Source organism: Impatiens glandulifera, chromosome 2, assembly GCF_907164915.1.
Source record: "Impatiens glandulifera chromosome 2, dImpGla2.1, whole genome shotgun sequence".
In the NCBI taxonomy this organism is placed as follows: Eukaryota; Viridiplantae; Streptophyta; class Magnoliopsida; order Ericales; family Balsaminaceae; genus Impatiens; species Impatiens glandulifera.
In genome coordinates this window covers 59,065,233-59,087,340 of record NC_061863.1, presented here as the reverse complement: position 1 = coordinate 59,087,340, position 22,108 = coordinate 59,065,233, and the positions used below count along the sequence as shown (strand labels likewise).

Below are 22,108 nucleotides of genomic sequence, written 5' to 3'. Positions count from 1 at the left end.
AAAAACAAAACTGTAATTGAGAACTTTCCTGGACGTGTTTAATGGAAATCTACTTGCACCTGCTTGTTAAAGACCAAGGACAAGTTTAATCACTTTGGTCTTATGGAAAGGGCTATGAAGAGTCAAGTTTAATTATTCTGACTTGAATGTAAACCTTATGTATTTATTTTTGAATGTAAACCTTATGTATTTATTTTTGAATGTAATGTAGTTTGCTATTTTGAATTCAAATATAATATAGTATATATATATATATATATAATTAAGCACAAAACATAAATGAAATGCATCTGTCGCATGCGACGGTGCATCTGTCGCAGGCGACGGTGCATCTGTCGCAGGCGGGAAATGCATCCCTGCTACTTCTATTTGTCCTGCGACAGATGCATTCCTGCATTCCTGAAATCAATCCTGCTATTTCTCTTTGACAACACAACAGATGACAACACTTAAACAGATGAAATATGAAGATGATCAAAACCCTACCCAAAAAACAGTTTGATCAACACCCTACCCCAAAAACAGATGATCAAAACCCTACCCCAAAAACAGATGATCAAAATCCTACCCCAAAAACAGTTTGATCAAAACCCTAAAACAGTTTGATGTACATACAAAAACGGTTTGATCAAAACCCTAAAACAGTTTCATGCCAAAGATTGGGCACTTGATTGTGAAGGTTGTGTAGATTGGGCACTTGATTGTGAAGGTCTTGCAGTAGATGGTGCAGGCATCACTGCTGAGCATGTTGCTCTGTTATGACCTAGACCGCCACATGAGCCACACCGTCTCCGTTCTTTACGAACCTCACCTTGTGATGATCTACGTTTTGTTGTTGGTCGTCCTTTCTTAATCTTCACGGGGGGTTTTAGGCAGACTCGTTTCTTGATATGTTCGGGAATGTCCCAAGCTTCATTATGTTGAAAAACTGGATAACATGTCTCCGCATAAGCCATGCACCACGATTCAGTTGAGTAAAACCTGCAAAATTATACAGTGATAACATAAATTCAACATAACATATATTCAACACAACATAAATTGAACATAACTTATGGAACAAAAATTCTCTAACCTTGCGCACAACTCATATGGAACCGATTTCCGGAAACGGGCAGCAGCTAGGGCATGCGTACAAGGAAGACCGGATACATCAAATACCCTACAAGTACATGTTCGACCCTTGAAGTCAACTTGAAAATCAAATTCACCGTCATGCACATGGAACTGAAATCGATTAAGTGGATAAACACTGTAGAATCTAGCATTTTCACCTTCCTCACGTAATAACTTTTCATAATATGGAGATAAATGTTCGTTGTGGTTGGATGATTTTTCTCTTCTATGATAAAACCAATCTTGTATTGTGAATCTTAAATAGTCAGCTAATGTTGTTATGGGATATTTCCTAGCTTCTCTGCACTGACTATTAAAACTCTCAGCGTAATTACTTGTCATTTGATTGTATCGCGAACCGGGGAAAAAAGCACGACTCCATCTCTCCACTCCAATTTGTTCCAAATATTGAGCAATCCTAGGGTTTTTAGTTCTGATCTTGTCAAAATGCTTCTGAAACGTGGTCTCGGTGTATGCACGAGAAGCCAAATCAAACTCAACATGACAGTTATCAGTTTTAAATTTGGCCATTATATTCATTTTGATGTGGTATGTGCATGCCCCGTGATGTGCTTCTGGAAAAACCGCGGACAAGGCGTTGGCAATACTTGGGTGTCTATCGGATATGAAGACGAGATCCGGGACTGATCCAATTGCCAATCTTAGTTGTTGCATGAAATATGTCCAAGAGTTATTATTCTCTGAATCAACGACACCAAAAGCAACGGGATATAGTTGCTCGTTCGCATCCAATGCTATCGCAACCAGTAGTTGACCTCCAACTTTATGCTTAAGGAAGCTGGCATCGATGCACAATACAAGACGACAACATCCTATGAAACCCCTAATTGAAACCCCTAAAGACATGAACATATACCTGAAGTGTCCTTCCTCATCCGTCTGGATGTCAGTTATGGTACCTGGGTTCTTCTTCTGCAACATGAACAGGTAGGATGGCAATTCACCATAGGAATCCTCCACAGTTCCTCGCACCGCCATTAAGGCCTTTTCCCTTGACCTCCAAGCCTTATTATATGTCAAAGTTAACCCATAACTTGTATGCATGTCTTCCATTATTTTTTTAGGCATGTGGTCATGGTGATGGTCCATGTATTTACGTTTGATACACTCCGCAATTACCCATGATGGTGCTTGCCTCACATTGTCTTGTCTCGTCAAAATTGAGCATGTGTGTTCTTTTACAAATTTTCTGATCTCAAACATCTCCGAGAATTTTCCTTTCATAGCACGCAATTTCCACTTGCAGTTCTCAGCCATGCATTTTACAAACCAAAGATTTTTTGTTGACTTCACCACTTTAAGGACAAAGTGATTAGACATCGCATGTCTATGCAACCTCAATTGTATTTCTTTTTTGTTATCAAAGAACGTACCCACTTCCAATGAATTTTCAATTAATGGAGCAGGAGTTTCGATCTCGAGTGGTTCATATGAGAAGTAGTGCTTGGTTCCCTCAGTATGGCTGAATGTATTCCTAACATGGGAAGTGCTTGGTTGACTTGGGAAGACATTTTCCGGCTCAAAAACATTTTGCTCCTCACATACATCTCTCTGCTCAAAAACATCTTGCTGCTCAAATATATCTCGCTGCTCAAACACATCCTGCTGCTCAAACACATGCTCAGATACATCTTGTTGCCTTAGGAATACATCTTGTTGACTTGGGAATACATCTTGCTGCTCAAACACATCCTGCTGCTCAGATACATCTTGTTGTCTTGGGAATACATCTTGTTGACTTGGGAATACATCTTGCTGCTCAAACACATCTCGATGCCTTGGTAAGATATCTTGCTGCTCAAATATGTCATTTTCTGGTCTTTCACTTTGTTGAGTTGAAGGTATTGACTTCTCTACTAAGGAGACACATAGCGGGGCGCGATGATTGGGCAGTGAAGACGAGAGTTCTTGTAATTAGAATGCCACATCGCTATCTCCAATGATTGTTGCAGGAGGAGAATTGATCATTAGCATATTATACTTTACCTTGAACACTAAGTCATATCTTAGTTTGTCCACACCAATAGAATTATAGACAATTGAAGCTAACTCTTCATATGTAGCATTTCGGGGTACATTCACACCACGACACGAACTTGAGACAAAAGAACTAACCCCACAATCATCAGTTTTCCAGTCTCCATCAAAGAGTAGAAAAACACCAACATTCATGTGATCTGCAATTGAAAAAAATTCAAAGAAGTCAGTGACAGTGACCAGTCAGTGTTAATTGCAAGGAGGAAAATGCAAGGAGGAAAATGCATCTGTCGCAGGCGACAGTGCATCTGTCGCAGACGACAGTGCATCTGTCGCATGCGACAGATGAACTGTCGCCTGCGACAGATGAACTGTCGCCTGCGACAGATGCATTTCCCGCCTGCGACAGATGCACTGTCGTCTGCGACAGATGCACTGTCGTCTGCGACAGATGCACTATCGTCTGCGACAGATGCACTGTCGCCTTCGTCACCTTCTTCGGATGTATATTTCACTGTAAAACATATCAGCCAAGCTCTAAAACCATTATTCCATGACCTAACCTACATCCTAGACTCTAAACAACAAAACCCTAAAAGGACGAACGTCTAACCTGAATGTTGAAGACGATCGTCGATGATGAAGGAAGGATCCGTTGATGATGAAGGAAGCTTGATGATGAAGGAAGCTTGATGATGAAGAACCTTGATGAAGGAAGCGTTGATGATGATGAAGGAAGGACGGGGAAAGGACGGTTGGTGGAGAGGAGGGAAATGGAGAAGAAAGTGACATTTCAGTAACTGAAATGCGCACTCACTTACTGAATTTTTTTTTTTTTTTTTAATAAAGGGTAAAACTGACCTTTTGCCTTGGGTCAAAAATGATAAATTTATTAATCACATGTTAAAAGTGGAAATAACCCTCTTATGAGGGTTATTCCATCAAATTTCCCATAACGTCTGGTTCATCAATTGTCTAAAGTTTTGAAATCGCCCTTAAACTTTACGTTAACATTAAATAGTCTACTAACTATTTTGAAGTATCAAATATACTTTAAAGTTGTGTATACTGAACCTTTTAGCCATCTTCTTAACCAAACATCACAAACACTTTCTTTCTTTCTTTTTTTTTTTTTTTAGAAAAATCAGTATAACTAGTTAAGATAGAAATATAGAGAAATTGGACTAAATGACCCTACAAATAGGCCTATTTGCATCCGTGGTAATTTTTAATAATTTTTGATCTGATGACCACTTATTTTTTTTTGGACTAATTTACCCTTTTCGCGTAACGCGAAGGGAGTTCGCGTTTCGCGAAGTGAAACAGTCTTGATATATATACTCAAATTTTTTCATTTCTCTCATTTTCTTTCTCTCTCATGCTTTCTTTCCTCCTGAGTTTGTCGCCGGCGGCGTAAACTCCGGCGACGGCGAGCCCTCAAGCATAAATCGACAAGATAAGCAACCTAATCCCCGAATCTATGTTTATATAACAGATTTATGTTATTATTTGTATTTCTTCATGAAACCCTAACCCTAAATATGTTCTTTTTGGTGATATTGGTTAATATTGGTTCATATTGAATCATATTTGTTCATATTGGGTTATATTTGTTCATATATGTTCATATTTGTTCATTTTGGTTTATTAGTTTGTTCATCTTATTGATTGTTCTTTTGGCTGTGATGATATTTGCAGATGATATCGTTTCTGCTAGTTACTTAACGAAGCGTTAAGTACTTAACGATGCGCTATGTACTTAGCGAAGCGTTAAGTACTTAACGCTTCGTTAAGTACTTAACGCTTCGCTAAGTACATAACGCATCGTTAAGTACTTAACGCTTCGTTAAGTACTTAACGCTTCTGCACGCGCGCGTAGGAAGACGAAGAGGTGCGCGTATATGCACGCGCCATACCATATATTTTAAAAAATAAAACATTTGGACATTCATTTCTTCCATTTTCCCTCTTCTATCCTCTCGATTCCTCTCTCTCTACAACCGTCACACTGAAGAAGACATTGACAAGGCCGATCTGCCCGTCCCCCTCGTGTCCTCCCTCTCTATCATTGATTCCCCATAAATCTCAGGTTAGTTTTAGTTTGGTTGTTGCATGTCTTTTTTTGGTTATGGGTTTTCATATTTGCATGTTTAGTTTTAGGGGTTTTGGCTGTTTCAGTTTATTGGTTTAATATTGGTTAGGTTTAGCGTTTAATGTTTGTTTCTGGTTATTGATTATTGCATTATATTTGCATGTTTGTTTCTGGTTGTTGGTTATTGTTTCTGGTTTAGGGATTCGTTAAGTACTTAACGCTTCGTTAAGTACTTAACGCTTCGTTAAGTACTTAACGTTTGATGTGGTCTATGTATATGATCTTACATTTTTGTTGTTGTTCCTTTTGTAGATGGCAGAAACCACCGTTCCTGATTTCCCTGGACGGATTTCTTGGAAAAGCGCCCTCTGCCTTAAGAAGATTGTTATGAAGTTTGAGGAAATGGATCGTGTGGAGAAGGTGTACAATACCCAATTCAGATATATAGTCTCTGCGCCAGTGTTGCAGTTCTCAGGAACTATTGTACATCACATGTTGCTTAGGAGGGTAACCTCAACCTCCAAGGAGATTACTTTCAATATCAATGGGCAAGAACTTGTGTTTGGTATGAAAGAGTACGCCTTGGTGACGGGCCTAAACTTCGGAAGGTTTCCTGAGGTGAACGAAGAAGAATGCCGAGGTTGTCCACCTCTGTTGGTAAAATATTTTAAAGGGAAGACGAGTGTAGTAATGCAAGACTTGGAGACTGTTTTTTTGAAATGTAGAGATAAGGAAGATGCCTGGAAGATGGGGCTGGTATGCTTGATTTGCCAGTACCTATTTTCATTTGACCCAAGGAGGGTGGTATTTGCCAAAATCCTCCACATGGTCGAAGACGAGGAAAGTTTCCTCCGATTTCCTTGGGGGAAGGTGACCTTCAGAGCCACCCTCAAGGGTTTGAACAAGAACATGAGACATCTCAGTCACAAATATTATAAGAAGAAGAAGGAAAAGAGTACTGATCCTTATGCTCCTTTTGCTTATAACATTTATGGGTTTGCACTGGCATTTCAAGTGTGGACATATGAGGTCATCAAAGGTTTTGTTCCTAAATTTGCTAGAAAGAATGAGCTTAATGATCCTCTACGCCCAAGGTTGTTAGTCTATCATTCCAACAGGAAGAACACCTTGATCGAGATAAAGACTGCCCTGGAGACAACGGATCTGACTGAGATGGAAGAGTCCTCCATGGAGAAGAGGTTATACAATGGTGAGGACTTTGAACAAATAGATGAGTCAACTGATGAATTTTTTGAGGGATTTACAGAAGGGAAGTTAGTGAAGGAGGATTATGATGATGAAGAGGAGGGAAGTGAACCTGAGGATGAACATGAAGAACCTACTTCCAAACCAAACACCCGGAAGAGAAAGGCTGCGCTTAATCTCAAAGAAGCCGTAAACCTGAAGAGGAAGCTTGCTTATGAATCTAGTCCTGCCAACATTCCTAGCCCCCCATCCGCTACTAGTCCTGGATTACCTCCAACATCTTCTGTTGGATGTAAATGTGAAGAGCTGAAAGAGGAGGTAAAAGCGCTGAAGGAGGAGCTCATCAAAGAGGTGAAGGAGGAGCTCAAAGAGATGAAAACAGCTTACGAAGAAACTCAAACAAATCACAAGGCTTATATGAAAAAGTTGGTTGTTAGTATGTGCGAACAGTTATTAGCCAAATCCAACCAAAGGATGGCCACGTTAATAATCAAATTAGATAATATGGAGGAGGAGAGGAAGAAGAAGAAGAAGAAGAGTAAATTGGAAAAGAAGGGCAAGACTGAGGTAAGATAAAGATACTTATCGCTTCGTTAAGTACTTAACGCTTCGTTAAGTACTTAACGCTTCGTTAAGTACTTAACGCTTCGTTAAGTACTTAACGCTTCGTTAAGTACTTAACGCTTCGTTAAGTACTTAACGCTTCGCTAAGTACTTAACGCTTCGCTAAGTACTTAACGCTTCGCTAAGTACTTAACGCTTCGCTAAGTACTTAACGCTTCGTTAAGTACTTAACGCTTCGCTAAGTACTTAACGCTTCGTTAAGTACTTAACGCTTCGCTAAGTACTTATCTTTTGTTGTTCTTAACTGACCACACTGTTGTTTTATTTTTGCAGGAAGGGAATGTGGAGGAGATGAAGACGAATGACATGGAGATGAAGGATGGAAAGGTGGAGGAGGAGAGTGAGAAGGTGGAGGATATAACTGAGGTAAGTTTTACTTAGTGAAGTCAAATGTTGTTTCGGGAAGTAAACGCTGACCACACTGTTGTATTATTTTTGCAGGAAGGGAATGTGGAGGAGATGAAGACGAATGACATGGAGATGAAGGATGGAAAGGTGGAGGAGGAGAGTGAGAAGGTGGAGGATATAACTGAGGTAAGTTTTACTTAGTGAAGTCAAATGTTGTTTCGGGAAGTAAACGTTGACCACACTGTTGTTTTCTTTTTGCAGGATGGGAAGGTGGAGGAGATGATGACGAATGAGATGGAGATGAAGGATAGGAAGGTGGAGGAGGAGAGTGTGAAGGAGGAGGATAAAACTGAGGTAAGTTTTGATTAGCGAAGTCTAATGTTTCGGGAAGTAAACGTTGACCACACTGTTATTCTATTTTTGCAGGATAGGAAGGCGGAGGATAGTGTGGTGAAGGTGGACGAGACTGAGAATAATGTGAAGGTGGATGGTGGGGAGATTGTGAATGATGTGAAGGTGGATGGTGGGGAGATTGTGAATGATGTGAAGGTGGATGGTGGGGAGATGTTGCTCTCCGATATGATGCAAGAAATAATTGAGAAAAAGAAGGATAAGGTCAAGGTTGAGAAGGTTGAGAAGAAAGCCAAGGTTGGGAAGGTTAAACTCAAGGTTGGGAAGGTTGAGAAGAAAGTCAAGGTTGAGAAGGATGCCACGGATGGGAAGGATGAGAACGATGGGAAGGATGGGAAAGATTCGAGGGATGGGAATGATGAGAACGATGATGATGATTTCCAATTATACAACACTCCACCTAAAGGAGTAGTTCCCAAAAAAAGAGTGAGGAAGCAGAAGAAAGATGAAGACTACACCAACCCTTCTTTGTCAAAACAGCCAAAGACGAATGATCCATTAACTATCAATCCCCTTCAAAAATTTGATGATGAGTTGTTGGTTCAATTACAGAATTGGTTGAAAGATGAAGCTACCAATGACGAGACAAAGACTGTGTTTACTTGCGAAGCACGAAAGAAGTTGTTTGTTAGAGTTCTAACAAAGTGCACATGGCTTAAAGATCCTGTAAGTCTTGTATTTCATATTAATTCTTTAACTTATGAATAAGGTTTTTGATATATGCTGCCTTTTCCCCCATTTTGTAGGAAATCGACGCAGTCTGCCACTTGTTGCGCAAAAGGATTGAGCAATATCCCAAGACATATAAACATTGTAAAGTATCAATAGGGGATTTCTTATTAGCAGATATGATGAGGCGAGAGTACCCGAACTATAAAAAAGATCCTGAAAAATTTCCAATAGCAGACGTCTTTTCTCAGTACTTCTGGGGAGCGCCTCATAGACATATGCCAGAATGGCCACTAGTAGACGATATTTACGTGCCTTTGAACATTGGCAACAAACATTGGGTACTGTGCGTCGTTCGTGTACAAGATAATCACATTGACGTTTATGACTGCGACTCGAGTATTTATAGGAATCTCGATCCATACATGAGACCTTTGTGTGAGATGTTTCCACGAATATATGCAATGGGAGCCAGTGATGCTGAGCTACAACGGTATCCTAATTTAAATTTCCAGAAACTGACATATAAAAGGTTGCCACACCCAGTCAAAAATGCAGTCGCCAAAAAAGGGGAAGTCCCTAGAGCAGCAGAAAGTGGGGATTGTGGTGTATTTATGCTTATGCACATGGAATACTTGACTGCTGGTTTAGGTGTAGAGAAGGTGACTTCCAATGAAATGGAGTTTTTTCGACAAAAGATGGCGGTCCGGTTATTTCATCAAATTACAGAACCTTAGTTTGTATTGTAATCGTTTATTGATTTTTGGATAGAACTTGACTTGTGCTTATGTATTCTGAACTTGTATTACTTTTTGGGTAGAACTTCAACTTAAGTTACATTTCATGTTTAAATATTTGTAGTTTTAATGTAGTCTGGTTGGTTGGTAGTCTGATATTTAAAAACCATAGAATTGAACATATAAATCAATGTACCAAGTAACTAACTTAAACTCACTTAAACCAAGATTTACTTAACGAAGCGCTTAACGAAGCGTTAAGTACTTAGCGAAGCGTTAAGTACTCCTTCAGTACACAGATAAACTAGATACAACATACAGATTACAACTTATCCGATTACAACTTATCCGATTACAACTTATCCGAGTACAACTTATCATAATACAACTTATCCAAGTACAACTTATCTGAGTACAACTTATCATAATACAACTTATCCAAAACACTTATACAACTTATCCCAATCAATCTAAAGGCTCATATTGTTGAGATGATGGCTCGTGCTGTTGAGAAGAAGAGTCATGATGCTTAGATGATGATGCTTTTGCAGTAGATGGAGCAGGCATGACTGCTTTGCATGTGGCCCTATTATGTCCTAGTCCACCACATGAGCTGCATCGTCTCGGAGCCTTACGTACCTCACCTTGAGATGACCTACGCTTTGTTTGTGGGCGCCCTTTCTTAACCTTGACAGGTGGTTTTAGACATACGCGTTCCTTGATCATTTCGGGAATATCCCAATCGTCTTCATCACCAGCAGGGTAACATGTCTCCGCATATGCATTCATCCAAGATTCAGTTGTGTAATATCTGTAAGAATGGAAAATAAAACGATTAAACAATTGGTTAAATAGATTGAACATGTGAGCTGAATAATACCTTGAACAAAAGTCATAACAAACCAAATTGCGGTGACGGGCAGCAGCCAGTGCATGAGTACAAGGAAGACCAGAAACTTCAAATACCCTACAAGTGCAGTTCATGTCTTTCAAATTGACTTTAAAATGAGACTCATTGTCATGCACATAAAACTCGAATCGGTTAAGCGATGATACTGTATAGAATCTAGCCTTCTCGAATCCCTCACGTAACCACTTTTCATATGTTGGAGATAACACTTCTTGGTGGTTGGACGCTCTTTCTCTTCTCTCATTAAACCAATCTTGTATTGTCAATCTTAAATACTCGGCCATTGAGGAAATGGGGTACTTTCTGGCTTCCCTGCTCTGACTATTAAAACTCTCAGCATAATTGCTTGTTAGTTGATTGTATCGCTTACCGGGGAAAAATGCTCTACTCCATCTTTGAAATCCAATTTCTTCCAAATAGGCAGCAATCCTATTATCTTTAACCCTTATCTTGTCAAAAAAACGATTAAATTCGTGGACGGTGTACGCACGAGAAGCCATATCAAACTCCATATGACAATTATCAGTTTTGAATTTCGCGTTGATATTCATCTTTATGTGATATGTGCACGCACTGTGGTATGCTTCTGGAAAAACAGCACATAAGGCATTGGCGATGCTTGGGTGTCTATCGGATACGAAGACGAGATCATCAACTAATCCAATTGCTTCTCTCAATTTTTGCATAAAATAAGTCCAAGAGTTATTATTCTCTGAATCAACAACTCCGAATGCGACAGGATATAATTGTTCATTAGCATCTAATGCAATAGCCACCAATAGTTGACCTCCCACCTTGTGCTTAAGAAAACTGGCATCAACACACAATACGGGACGACAAAATGCTTTGAAACCCCTAATAGAGAGGCCTAGGGACATGAACATATACTTGAAGTGCCCGACCTCGTCTGTTTGGATGTCTGTTATGGTACCAGGATTATGCTTCTCCAACATGTATAGGTATGAGGGTAATTTTTCATATGAATCCTCAACCGTTCCTCGCACCGCCACTAATGCCATTTCCCTAGCCCTCCAAGCCTTATTATAAGTCAAATTTACCCCATAAGTTGCCTGCATGTCTTCAATTATTTTCTTAGGCAAGTGATTATGGTGATGGTCCATATACTTACTCTTCACGCACTGCCCAATAACCCATGCTGGTGTTTGCATTTTTTTCTCTAGCCTAGATAGAACTGAGCATGAGTGTTGTTGGTCGAATTTCCGGATCTCAAACATCTCAGATAATTTACCTTTCACGGCACGCAATCTCCACTTGCATTTCTCATCCAAACATTTCACATACCAAAGATGTTTTCTTGACTTCTCCACCTTGAATTCAAAATGATTAGCCATCGCATATTTATATAGCATCAGTTGTAGTTCTTTTTTATTTTCAAACAAGGCACCGACTTCCAATACAGTTTCAGTAGTTAACGCCAACGCAAATGAGGGGTCTGTCGGTGATATGTCTGTCGGTGATATGTCTGTCGATGGTGTACCAAATGATGATCTTCTTGCACTACATGGTGTACCCAATGATGATCTTCTTGCACTAGTAGGTGTACCCGTTGATGCTCTTCTCGCACTATGTGGTGTAGGTATCGATGCATGCAAGTCCTGAGTAAGTGGGATGTGAGGCAAAGAGTTATCTCCAGCTTCATTACTTTCAACAAAGACCTCCGAGGGTAAAGCTTCTGGTACAATTTTCTGAGTAAATTGTGGGAGAATACTTTCTTGAGTTGGGTAGGTAAGTAGTGGTATCTTTTCTTTAGTAAATTGTGACTTCTCTACTACAGACACACACAATGGTGACACGGTTCTACCCAAAATCAAGCGTGATAAATATATGTTCAGATCCTCATCATCTTCAATAAAAACGGGTTTAGGATTTGTGATATTCGGAATATCATACTTCACTTGCAGCACTAAATCATAGGTAGATTTCTGCACTTGAAGTCTTTCATGGAGTTTATCAATTAATTCAGCATAACGAGTACTTTGGGGTAAATCCAATGTTTTGATTGAAGAGGCATCAAAAAACCATATTCCATTAGCATCAACTTTCCACTCTCCATTATAGAAAACGAAAACTTCGGCTGCAAGAAAAATGGGAAACGGGATAATTAATATTGTGAAATGGAAACCCTTCGCGAAACGGGAAGTACTTAGCGAAACGGGAAGTACTTAGCGAAACGGGAAGTACTTAGCGAAACGGGAAGTACTTAGCGAAACGGGAAGTATCATCAGATGAAACCCTAAACAACGCAGTGATTCGAAAATGCATAAATGAACAACAATAAACTTGAAATACATAAACTTACCAATTGTTACAGTGCTTGTGCTCGTCGTGGAGCTCATTGAGTGCCGCCGTTGAACTCCGTCGCCGGCGAGATTAGAGAGAAGGAGGAGAAAAGCGGAAGGGAAGAGAGAGAAGAAGAAGAAAAGAAATGAAAAAAAGATGGCCGGATTTTATTATATAGTAAGGGTATTCTGGACTTTTCACAGCGTCTCACTTCGCGAAACGCGAAGTCCCTTCGCGTTACGCGAAAAGGGTAATTTCGTCCAAAAAAAATTAAGTGGTCACCAGATCAATTTCAATTATCTGGTGACCACGGAGGCAATTTCCCTTATTTGTAGGGTCATTTCGTCCAATTTCCCGAAATATAAATACTTTTTTAAATAATATTTTGTTTAGTTCAAATGGCTTCAAGGGATGACGTTGGGGCGGTTCGATTTGTGTAATCGTATTACTATCTCCGTCTCGAATTTACCAGCCTCGTCCCGTTCCGATTCCAACGGGATTTTAAATATAAACCATCCCGTCCCGATCGGGGAGTAAGTTTACTCGCGGTGCACCGAAATCGAAAAATAGCTTAAATTTAAAATATAAATAATAAAATAATTATTATATTATAAATTATTAATGATAATTCTGGTGATTACATTAATTAAATAAGAGAAATTTGAAAAAACATATAAAGTGAAAATCAATCAAGATTAAATTAAATAAGTATATATATTAATTATTTTAAATAATTATTATTAAAAAAAATAATTACATATTTTTTTGTTAAGTTCGAAATAGTGCAAGGCAGGTAAATAATTGGTTACCACGGGACTGTTTTAAATTGTCATCTCTTATTAGTTTGGAATAGGCTTAAAAATAATTAAATTTGGAATGGAGTTACAAAATAAAAGAAAAACTATAGATAAAATATGTGAATAAAATTTTTGTCACAATTTTTTTTTGTTCAGAATGACTAAAACTCAACAAGGGTTCTCTTATCTTTTGTAGGTTGACCTTTAAAACTGATTTTAAAAACATAGTTTAAAAAAATAAATACATAGGAAACAACTGAAAATAACTTAACTAATAGATCCATTACTAATGAATATCATTTGTTAAAAAAGGAAAATAATCCAAATGACAAATTTTCTACTTAAAAAAATTTATTAAAGAAAAACAAAAGCAAAGTAAAAATAAAAAAATCACTTACAACTTGTTGTCTATGTAAAAATAATCTCAAAACAACATATTAAACTATGTACAATCATCCCTAGATGAATGTGAAGGAGCTGCAAAAGGTAAAAGAAAGTAAAATTTCTTGTTATATTTGAAGATTAAGGGGTGTGATTATTTTCTAGAACAGATTTCATGGAAGGAGTAGCACTGGCATTAGGATTGGCATTGGCATTTTTCTTGGAGCTTGATTTTCCTGTCAAAGTCCTACCCATAAATTTTCCGGCCTTGCTGAGGCCGCCGCCAACAATTCCTGCTCCGGCACCCATAACACCAGCACCGGCTATAATACCAGTACCCACCATCCCAACCCCTGATCCAACAAGTGAAGCTGCTCCATCAAGGGCATCCATTGTGCTTCCAATGACTCCTGCTTCTCTAAGCTTCTTTCTCTCTTCAAGCATCTTCTTTTCCTCATCAAGAGCCGCATTCTGTTCTTCTTTGTTGAATTTATGGTAAAGCACCTGTAGTATCCAAAACCAAAACAAAATAAATTGGAGCAAATCCATAATGGGTTATTTCGAATTAATCTCAAATAACCCAGATCAAACAAGGCCCTAGAGAGCAGAACTAAAATCGAAATGGGTAGTACACCTGAAGTGTAATCGTCCCTCTATCTTTCTTGTCTTTTACTTTGAGCATATCAAGAGATGGGAGTAGCCTCAGTTGGACCTCTTTAGAGTTTTCAGCTTCCAGTTCAATCAATGGTAATTTGGCCACACCCAATTTCTTGTCTTGTGTAATATCTTTATCAAAAACCTACAGCAAGCAAACCATGAATTCAGATTTTATGCATAAAAAGGTGTCATCTGGATGATCATACAAATGGAACTCTCCCTACAACAAACCTCAATGACGAGAGCTTGCGTCTCTTTGTCCTCTGCAATCAACTCAAATGTTTGGTTCCAAATAGGATTCAGATTATTATCAATGGTCTTTGTCTTAACTTTAAATAGTGGCCTGATAAATACAACTACATAAGGATCAGATTTCCCAATCATTTCCATGTTTTTCAAATCATTTGCCTTCACCACAGTAACCGTAAGCTTTCCTTGTGGTTTAAGTTCCAGTTCACTGCATGTAGGCATCGATGTATTAGGTTCACTATAGATACAGTAACATATAATAAGAAAGAACTTATAATATGAAGACATAATACTTTTAGGTATTTAAAGATAAGGTCTCTCATATAGAAATGTTTATGGGACACTTTCATACATTGTAAGCAAGTGCATCACACCAGTCTAAAAAACATATATATCTTCAGTTTCATTTGGCTAAGAGATCAGACAATTTCATCAAAATCTTGAGTAACCAACTTTACAGTGTTAAGCCCTTCAGTAAAGATCAAAAACAAAACCAAAAACATGGAGAGTTTCAGCTCTGCCAAGATGTTCTTAGAATATTTCACAGTGATTAGATTACATTATTCTTATAGCTAATTTATAGAGATAGCATTGAGAATATCTGATAGCTATATAAAATCATCCTATAGCTAACATTGAGAATATGTGATGGCTATATCCAACAAAATAATTTTAAATCATTCTATAGTTGTTTATAATTCTATGGTTGACCTTCATAAAAGAGAAATCCTGAAGGATTTTTTTTTATTTTTTTTGTGATGTCGAGGATGTATGGGCCAATGGGATCTCGACTAATCACTGAGAGAGGGTATCAATTCACCAGCATGACCCCAAATTTTAAACCATGTACTTTCAATGAGAATCAAAGAAACCTTATGGTGGTAAGAAATTTGTGGTTCTTACTTGCTTCCCAGGAGATGAATTCTTACAATGTGTACATTTGCCATCTTTTTTGTAATTTCTTTTCTTATAGGAAATTCTATTATATGTCAGTACAGTACAGTACACAAAGAATTGAATTTTATTGAGGTCTAGCATGAGAAAAGTAGAGTTTGAGGAAGTTGTTGAGATGATTTAAGTTACATTACCTTGTGTCTACACCTATACCACTAATCGGCACAACAATCCTGTGAGGCCATTGAAGCATGTCTGAGACAATCGTATTAACAGTATCCTAATGATGCAACACAAAAATAATTAGCAGTCATAACAGGATACGTTCATAAGGAACAAGATCATTAACTGGTTAACTTGAAACATACATCAATCATATCTGAAAGACCAGGAATTGCTGTCAAGCTTCCACCAACAGCCTTTAGGGTATAATCAATTCGAGGTTTTGGCTGAATTGTACAATGAAAAACAAAAGTTGCTTAATAAAAAGAATAATATTTACAAATTAGAACATATCTTACAGTCATGGTTTCATACAAAGGCTTAAAGACGAACCTCAGAAAGCAAAGCAACCACAACAGCAGATATGCATGGGATTTCTTCAGAAAGTTGGAAGATAACACGAACAACGGTGAACACTTGAAGATCTTTCAACTGCAAACCAAGAATTACATTAGCAAGTTTATTATTGAGAATATGTAAGAAAACAAAAATACCATATACATGATTGAGGATAAACCGAAAGAAAAATAGGCCAAAAACTCAAATTGGGGATTCAACTTACACCAGAATGATGATGATTCAGATTTTTGTGGTGTTCTTTTTTTTGGGGGGGAATTTGGTCCCCTCTGATATCTTTTTAGAATGTTTTATTTTTGTATTTAAGTTGTTTTTGTCTGGAAGTGTCACGCTGATTCATGCAATATTCACGTTAATTGTGGATTAACGAAAGTAACTTTATCCTTAAAAGAACACCAAAAATACAAATCAAGCTTGAACTTTGGGTGGCCATTCAAGGCTCAAATTTACACAAGTCGGGGCTTATGTCATAATTACACCAATACAAAATGAAAAATGTCACATTAGCATACAATAAACAGTATCACTATTACTCACATTAACTAAGCCTCGATTTGAATTTATTGCGGAAGTGGGATAACCATTTTTAATTTCTTATAAGTTAATTCAGATTCCTGGCCTAGAAAAATTATGAAGGTATATCAACAAACCTGAATGGGTAGAGAAGCAACCATTGCAGCTTGAACAGCTAAAATGATACTTGGATCACCGCCCCAACGGAAATCAATATCCATGGTTATTTGGCCTTTGTTAAGGCTTTGCACACGAATTCCTGCACCAGTTTAGGAATTAGAGAAGACAAATCTAACACGAGAAATATACAGATTTATCTGCAAAAGAAATTATCTCCAGAGAATTTCAAAGAAACTGAATAATGATGCAGCATCCAAATCTTGTTAATCATTCTTGGCTTCTCTGTAGAGATATTATTTTTTTTTAAAGTAATATATTTCTCTGACTTTAGAGATGTTACAAGTATTCGTTTTGTTTTTTAGAAAAGGCAATGCATTTCTTTAATAAATGAACAGCCTAGCTACACTTGAAAAATGAAAGAAATAAGGAATAAAACTCAAAATGATGAGATCACAAAAGCCATAAAAAATTGTAAACTATACCAAAAGGAAATCAAAAGTGCCCACAGTCGAAGCTAATGCAAATTTAAGGACTGAGCTTTTTTTTCTTTTCGAGACTAGAGTTTTTTCCCTGAAGAGGAGGTCCTACTGTCATGACCCCTCATTACAATTAAGGTGCTTTTAGTGAGAATCGATCTTCAGACCTCAACCTCTTTAGTTCAAACTCTTATCATTTGAGCTACCCATGATGGGATGAGTTTTAACATACCCTCAATTTTCGGTGCAACAGTCCCAAGAGACAATTTGCTGAATTTCAATGAGGTAATTCCCGGTGGTCGGTATTCTTCTAATAGAGGTTCAACAGATTCTCTTATTACAAATGTTGCTGCCTGAAACCAGATAAAAGAAATAAACTTCTGAACATAGACTAACAAGTCATCTGAAAAACACATTAAAGTTCACATGCTAGCAAAGGCATATGAACAAACATAAATCTTCATAAAGAAAGCTCTATAATATTATGGAAAACCCAAAAACAATAAAATAGTTAAGGCTGTTTACCTTATATTCCTACACTTTACCTATCAAAATGTCTTGTTTTATTTAAACATAAGCAACTACGAAACATAATACTGTATTTCAAATAAAATGAAATTAGACAAAACAACAGCTCAAGAGTGAAGAAGATTACTTCTGCAACATATGGCCAGAGTTTGCTCAACTGCTTGTTCAGCCATTTCACCTGGGAGAGATCAGCAAATAAGCAAGGTCAAGGAAAATAATAATACCTTATTATCCAAACAAACAAAAGATCTCAAACAAGTTAATAATCTCCGAGTGAAATTTCTCTTAGTAGAACAGTAGCATGTTATATAAAAGTAAAATTATTGCTCAACTGGAAAGAAGAAAATATTCATATTGAACTTGTTTTCATTGGTAAGCAAATCTTGCCAAATCATAGTGAGAAGATTAGTGTCGTTTCAGAATATTAATTTAGCCTCGACTTAAAACAGCAGTAGCTACAAAACATAAGTAATCAAAAGGGGAAGGCATGAGCCGTGAGGAGATGGGAGTACTAATTCTTCATCTAATTTACCCAAAAAATGCATCTATTGGGAAGAAATACTTGAGTGATCAAATTGATGAATTGTCCAAAAGTGACTCAAACTTCCTACAAAAGAAAGACACAAACCTGTTCAAAGACAGGGAAAGATATCCATTCAGGAAAATTGTCGCCACAAATTTTCCTCAAATCATCTCTGCTAAGGGATCCAAGAAGTTTGATATCAACAGCCTGTAAAAACAAGAAGCAAAATCCCATAGCTTAATTCCACACCAAGTCAAAAATTAGTCCAAACAGTCCACAATGAGAGACCAAATCAAGAACAAGCGAAGTTATCCAAGTACATACATCTACATTAACATCATCCCAGTTCGAAATAGAAGATAGATACGAGAACACAACAACAAATCATCAAATTGCAGAAATGCAAACCTTTGCTACACGCTTGCTGCTTCGATACCGCATCATATGAAACCAACCGGCCATCAAAGCGAATCCGAATATAATACCCATGAACATTCCAGATAGCAGACCCATTTGCTCGTTTTTGGATCTATTTCCCCGATCAACTATAATCAGCAGGAAATTGACTTCAATGGGTCATGGGTTCAACGAATAGTGGATAAAATTCTGAAGAGAAAGAGAGAGAGAGAAAGAAGAAACACTCACTGCCTTGGAGACTCGGGAACTGAACGTGGAAACCGATGAACTAAACTAAGAATAATAAATGAAGAAGGGTCATTGAATATATTGTCTGTTTGCTCAAGCGGCGATCTTTTTCATGATCGATCGATCAGTCACTTGAGCTTTCTAAATTGAAAACGGTCGAAGCCCAAGTTTCAGAGCCTTCTGAAATTAACGTCAAGTATAGGCTGTCGGCCTATGCCACCTAACTTTTGGATTCCTGATTTTTCTGGGGTCTGTCTGAATTCCTCTTTTAGATATTCTTCTTCTTCGTTTCTAAAGATGGTACCTTTCTCTCTCTTTTTTTTTTTTTAGCAAAAAATAATAATTATTCTTATTATTAAAAAAAAATTATGTTATTTGAATTATTTTCAAATTTATTCAACTATAACTTGTTGGGTCATACCAATCCGGATGATTTATGATCAACCTATTTATATATCAACTCAAAAATAAATTATTTTTTATTATAAATCTATACACTACCTCTTAATAAGTTATTTAAAAACAACTCATATAATTAAAAAAAAAAAAATTCATTGATATTAACTATTTTGTCAAAAGTTTTTCTTAGCTAGATTTACTAAATCATGTTTTTTACATATTTAACTTAAATAAAAAATCATATGACTAATGTTAAGGATTTTTTTATTGAAATTTTAGTTTTATAAATTTATTATATTATTAATATTTAAATTTTCATTTAGTTAATTTGATTTTGTATTATTAAAAAATATTTTATATTATTTTTAAATTTATTTTGTATGTATAATATATTATATAAATTATTGAGAAAAAATTACTTAAATAGTTCAATAATTTGAAATTAAAAAAAGTAACAGATTTTTTTTATGGATTGATATATGTACATTTTAAAAAAATGTAACATTATTATTATATGTTAATTTAAATAATCTAAATAGTGATATTTATTATTTAATTTTAATGTTAAAATTTTAATCCAAATAATCTTACCCTTTTTTTTACAAGATTTGAATTGATAATTTTCAAATAACCTAAATAACCCAAACTATCAAACAAAAACATAATATTAACGATACCTCTTTTATATGAAATCCCACATTGATGAACAAATGAATATGAAAGAAAACGTATGCTTAATCAATCCTTCAAGTTCCAACAAAAACATAGGTTGAAAAACGACATAATATTATTAAATAAAAAGACCTGAAAGGTAAATAATCATATTCAAACAGAAAAAACCATAAAAGACCTGAAAGGTAAATAATCATATTCAAACAGAAAAACAACCCGACCTTAAACAAGAGTGAATGACACAAACAACTAAACTTAGAGCGCTTTGAAATAAAAAACAAGTTTCGCGTCCAAAATTTCAACCCTTTTATTTAAATGAAACTCAATATTTATTAGTAACCAGCAGAAAGCTTTTAATTAAATTCAGTTTTAACTGAAAACCTAGATAAGAAAATGGCAGTTCTATCAACCATCATTCACCCATTCATCCCCAACTGGAGCAGGTAAAGGTTTATTTGCAAAGAAAGCTTCCAAGTTCTTACACGCGTGTTCATATAAATCCAGAAAAGCTTCCTCAGTGCAGGCAGTATGATGTGGTTGAAGCACTACATTATCCATTTCAAATAATTCTTTAGGAACCAAAGGCTCTTTTTCAAACACATCCAAACCTGCACCTGCAATATCTCCATGAATCAAGGCATGAACAAGCTCTTTCTCATCAATGATAGCTCCTCTTGCTATATTCACAATCACTCCATCTTTTCCCAGTGCTGATAACACTTCTTTGTTGATCATATGATGTGTTTTATCAGTCAGACCACAACAAATAACCAGGATACTACAGTTAGCTGCCAATTCAAGAACATTGGGATAAAATGTATAGTCAACTAAAGGTTTCTTCTTCCTTGAGTTGTATGAGATTATGCAACCAAAAGCATGCAGTCTCTTGGCTATTTCCATGCCAATGTTACCCAAACCAATTATGCCAACATGCTTTCCAGAAATCTGAAATACAAAGCATAAAGATAATGAAAACCCACTGGGAATTTGAGCTAATCTTTCAATATTTTGAATAAATCCTATCAATTCCTAGCTACAAAGACCAGATTAAGGGGGGTTAGAAAGGAATGACCTTTGATCCAAGAGGGTAATCTCCTTTGGTGGGCCAAAGTCCAGAACGAATGTACCGACCAGAGGCAGTTATCTTTCTCATGACATCAATCAGGAGCCCTACTGCACCGTCGGCCACATCCTCCGAGAGGACTGAGCCGGCGTTGGCGACGGCTATTCCCCGGCGGTGACACTCGAGCAGATCGATGTGATTGACACCCGTGCTGGTGGTGACGACTATGCGGAGAGATGGGAGGAGGCGGAGGATTTCGGCGGTGAGGGGAATGGATGCAGAGATCAAAATAGCTTGGATTGAAGTGGCGTGAGTAGAAAGGAATTGAGTGGTTGGAATAGGGAAATCCCAAGCTTTTAGGAGTTGAAATCTCTGGGAGAGTTCTTTTTCGTAAGGGGTTAAGACCATTGGTAGTTGAAGAAGCAATACTTCTCCTTTTCTTTTCACTTCTTCCAATTTCTCCATCTCTCTCCTCACTCTACGCCTTAATCCAGACAACTGTAGCCTTATTTGATGAATAAGCATTAGGTTATTTAAATAAATGTTATGACTTATCGATTCGGGTCAATCGGGTTATCTATATATATAATAACGTTAAATAAAATCAATAACCTTTATTAATCAATTTTTTAATAATTTAATTTGTCCTAAATAATTTAATTCTAATCAATTTTCTTTATTATACAATTTTTTAATAACTTTCCTATCTAACAAATTATTTAAATAAACCAGTAAATTGAAAGTTAAGAAAAATATAATAGGAGGATTAAGTTTTAGATTACAAAAATCCAAAAAATATTAATCAAAAGCCTAAATCAATCAAACTATAATAATTAATTTGTTCATACCAACCTCTGTTTATTCTATTATTGATGAATATATTTATAAGAGAATCAAATGCATGCTGCATAATTGCATATACACATCATGTTCCATGCCTAACTTTTTTTTTTCCTTTTATTATTTTTAAATTGTGGATTTATGATTAATTTAAATTTTGAATCTCTTCCTTTATAACTTGGGACATTGTATTATTAAAATTATAACTAAATAAGGCTTTAACATGTAAATAATAAAATAATAATATTTAAAACTGTTAAAACAAAATTTTGTTTAATATAACTTTAATAATAAATAATCTGAGTTTAAAAAAAATATCTTAAATCTCAATTACCCATTAACAAATAACCCCAATTTGAC

The 22,108-nt window shown here is 36.6% G+C and overlaps 3 protein-coding genes across 3 annotated transcripts; all 3 read right to left on the bottom strand.

Annotated features, from left to right (window-relative positions):
- Window positions 1-647: 647 nt before the first annotated feature.
- Window positions 648-2,115, bottom strand: LOC124925078. The gene is made up of 4 exons (XM_047465051.1): window positions 2,037-2,115; window positions 1,702-1,949; window positions 1,076-1,227; window positions 648-981 (listed from the first exon to the last, which is right to left on the bottom strand). The coding sequence occupies exons 1-4, from the start codon at window positions 2,113-2,115 to the stop codon at window positions 648-650; spliced, it is 813 nt and encodes a 270-aa protein (XP_047321007.1).
- An 11,377-nt stretch (window positions 2,116-13,492) lies between these two features.
- LOC124927137 (calcium-dependent lipid-binding protein-like) lies at window positions 13,493-18,973 on the bottom strand. The gene is made up of 12 exons (XM_047467491.1): window positions 18,775-18,973; window positions 18,538-18,674; window positions 18,235-18,336; window positions 17,734-17,784; window positions 17,311-17,431; window positions 16,620-16,741; window positions 15,946-16,044; window positions 15,759-15,839; window positions 15,585-15,670; window positions 14,479-14,704; window positions 14,225-14,389; window positions 13,493-14,094 (listed from the first exon to the last, which is right to left on the bottom strand). Exons 2-12 carry the CDS (start codon window positions 18,640-18,642, stop codon window positions 13,732-13,734), a joined length of 1,521 nt encoding a protein of 506 aa, XP_047323447.1. The 5' UTR covers window positions 18,643-18,674; window positions 18,775-18,973; the 3' UTR covers window positions 13,493-13,731.
- A 969-nt stretch (window positions 18,974-19,942) lies between these two features.
- LOC124925482 (glyoxylate/hydroxypyruvate reductase HPR3-like) lies at window positions 19,943-21,406 on the bottom strand. The gene is made up of 2 exons (XM_047465491.1): window positions 20,918-21,406; window positions 19,943-20,790 (listed from the first exon to the last, which is right to left on the bottom strand). Exons 1-2 carry the CDS (start codon window positions 21,371-21,373, stop codon window positions 20,251-20,253), a joined length of 996 nt encoding a protein of 331 aa, XP_047321447.1. The 5' UTR covers window positions 21,374-21,406; the 3' UTR covers window positions 19,943-20,250.
- Window positions 21,407-22,108: the final 702 nt, after the last annotated feature.

What these genes read in the sequence shown, in the direction of transcription:
- LOC124925078 (XM_047465051.1), bottom strand. Translation starts at nt 2,115, where the DNA reads ATGGCGGTGCGAGGAACTGTGGAGGATTCCTATGGTGAATTGCCATCC. An exon ending in TTGCCAACGCCTTGTCCGCG is followed by an intron (nt 1,228 to 1,701) that starts GTTTTTCCAGAA and finishes AATCGATTTCAG; the next exon opens with TTCCATGTGCATGACGGTGA. An exon ending in CCATATGAGTTGTGCGCAAG is followed by an intron (nt 982 to 1,075) that starts GTTAGAGAATTT and finishes ATAATTTTGCAG; the next exon opens with GTTTTACTCAACTGAATCGT.
- LOC124927137 (XM_047467491.1), bottom strand. Translation starts at nt 18,642, where the DNA reads ATGGGTCTGCTATCTGGAATGTTCATGGGTATTATATTCGGATTCGCT. An exon ending in TCTGGCCATATGTTGCAGAA is followed by an intron (nt 17,432 to 17,733) that starts GTAATCTTCTTC and finishes ATCTGGTTTCAG; the next exon opens with GCAGCAACATTTGTAATAAG. An exon ending in GAGGGACGATTACACTTCAG is followed by an intron (nt 14,095 to 14,224) that starts GTGTACTACCCA and finishes TGGATACTACAG; the next exon opens with GTGCTTTACCATAAATTCAA.
- LOC124925482 (XM_047465491.1), bottom strand. Translation starts at nt 21,373, where the DNA reads ATGGAGAAATTGGAAGAAGTGAAAAGAAAAGGAGAAGTATTGCTTCTT. An exon ending in ATTACCCTCTTGGATCAAAG is followed by an intron (nt 20,791 to 20,917) that starts GTCATTCCTTTC and finishes TTTGTATTTCAG; the next exon opens with ATTTCTGGAAAGCATGTTGG.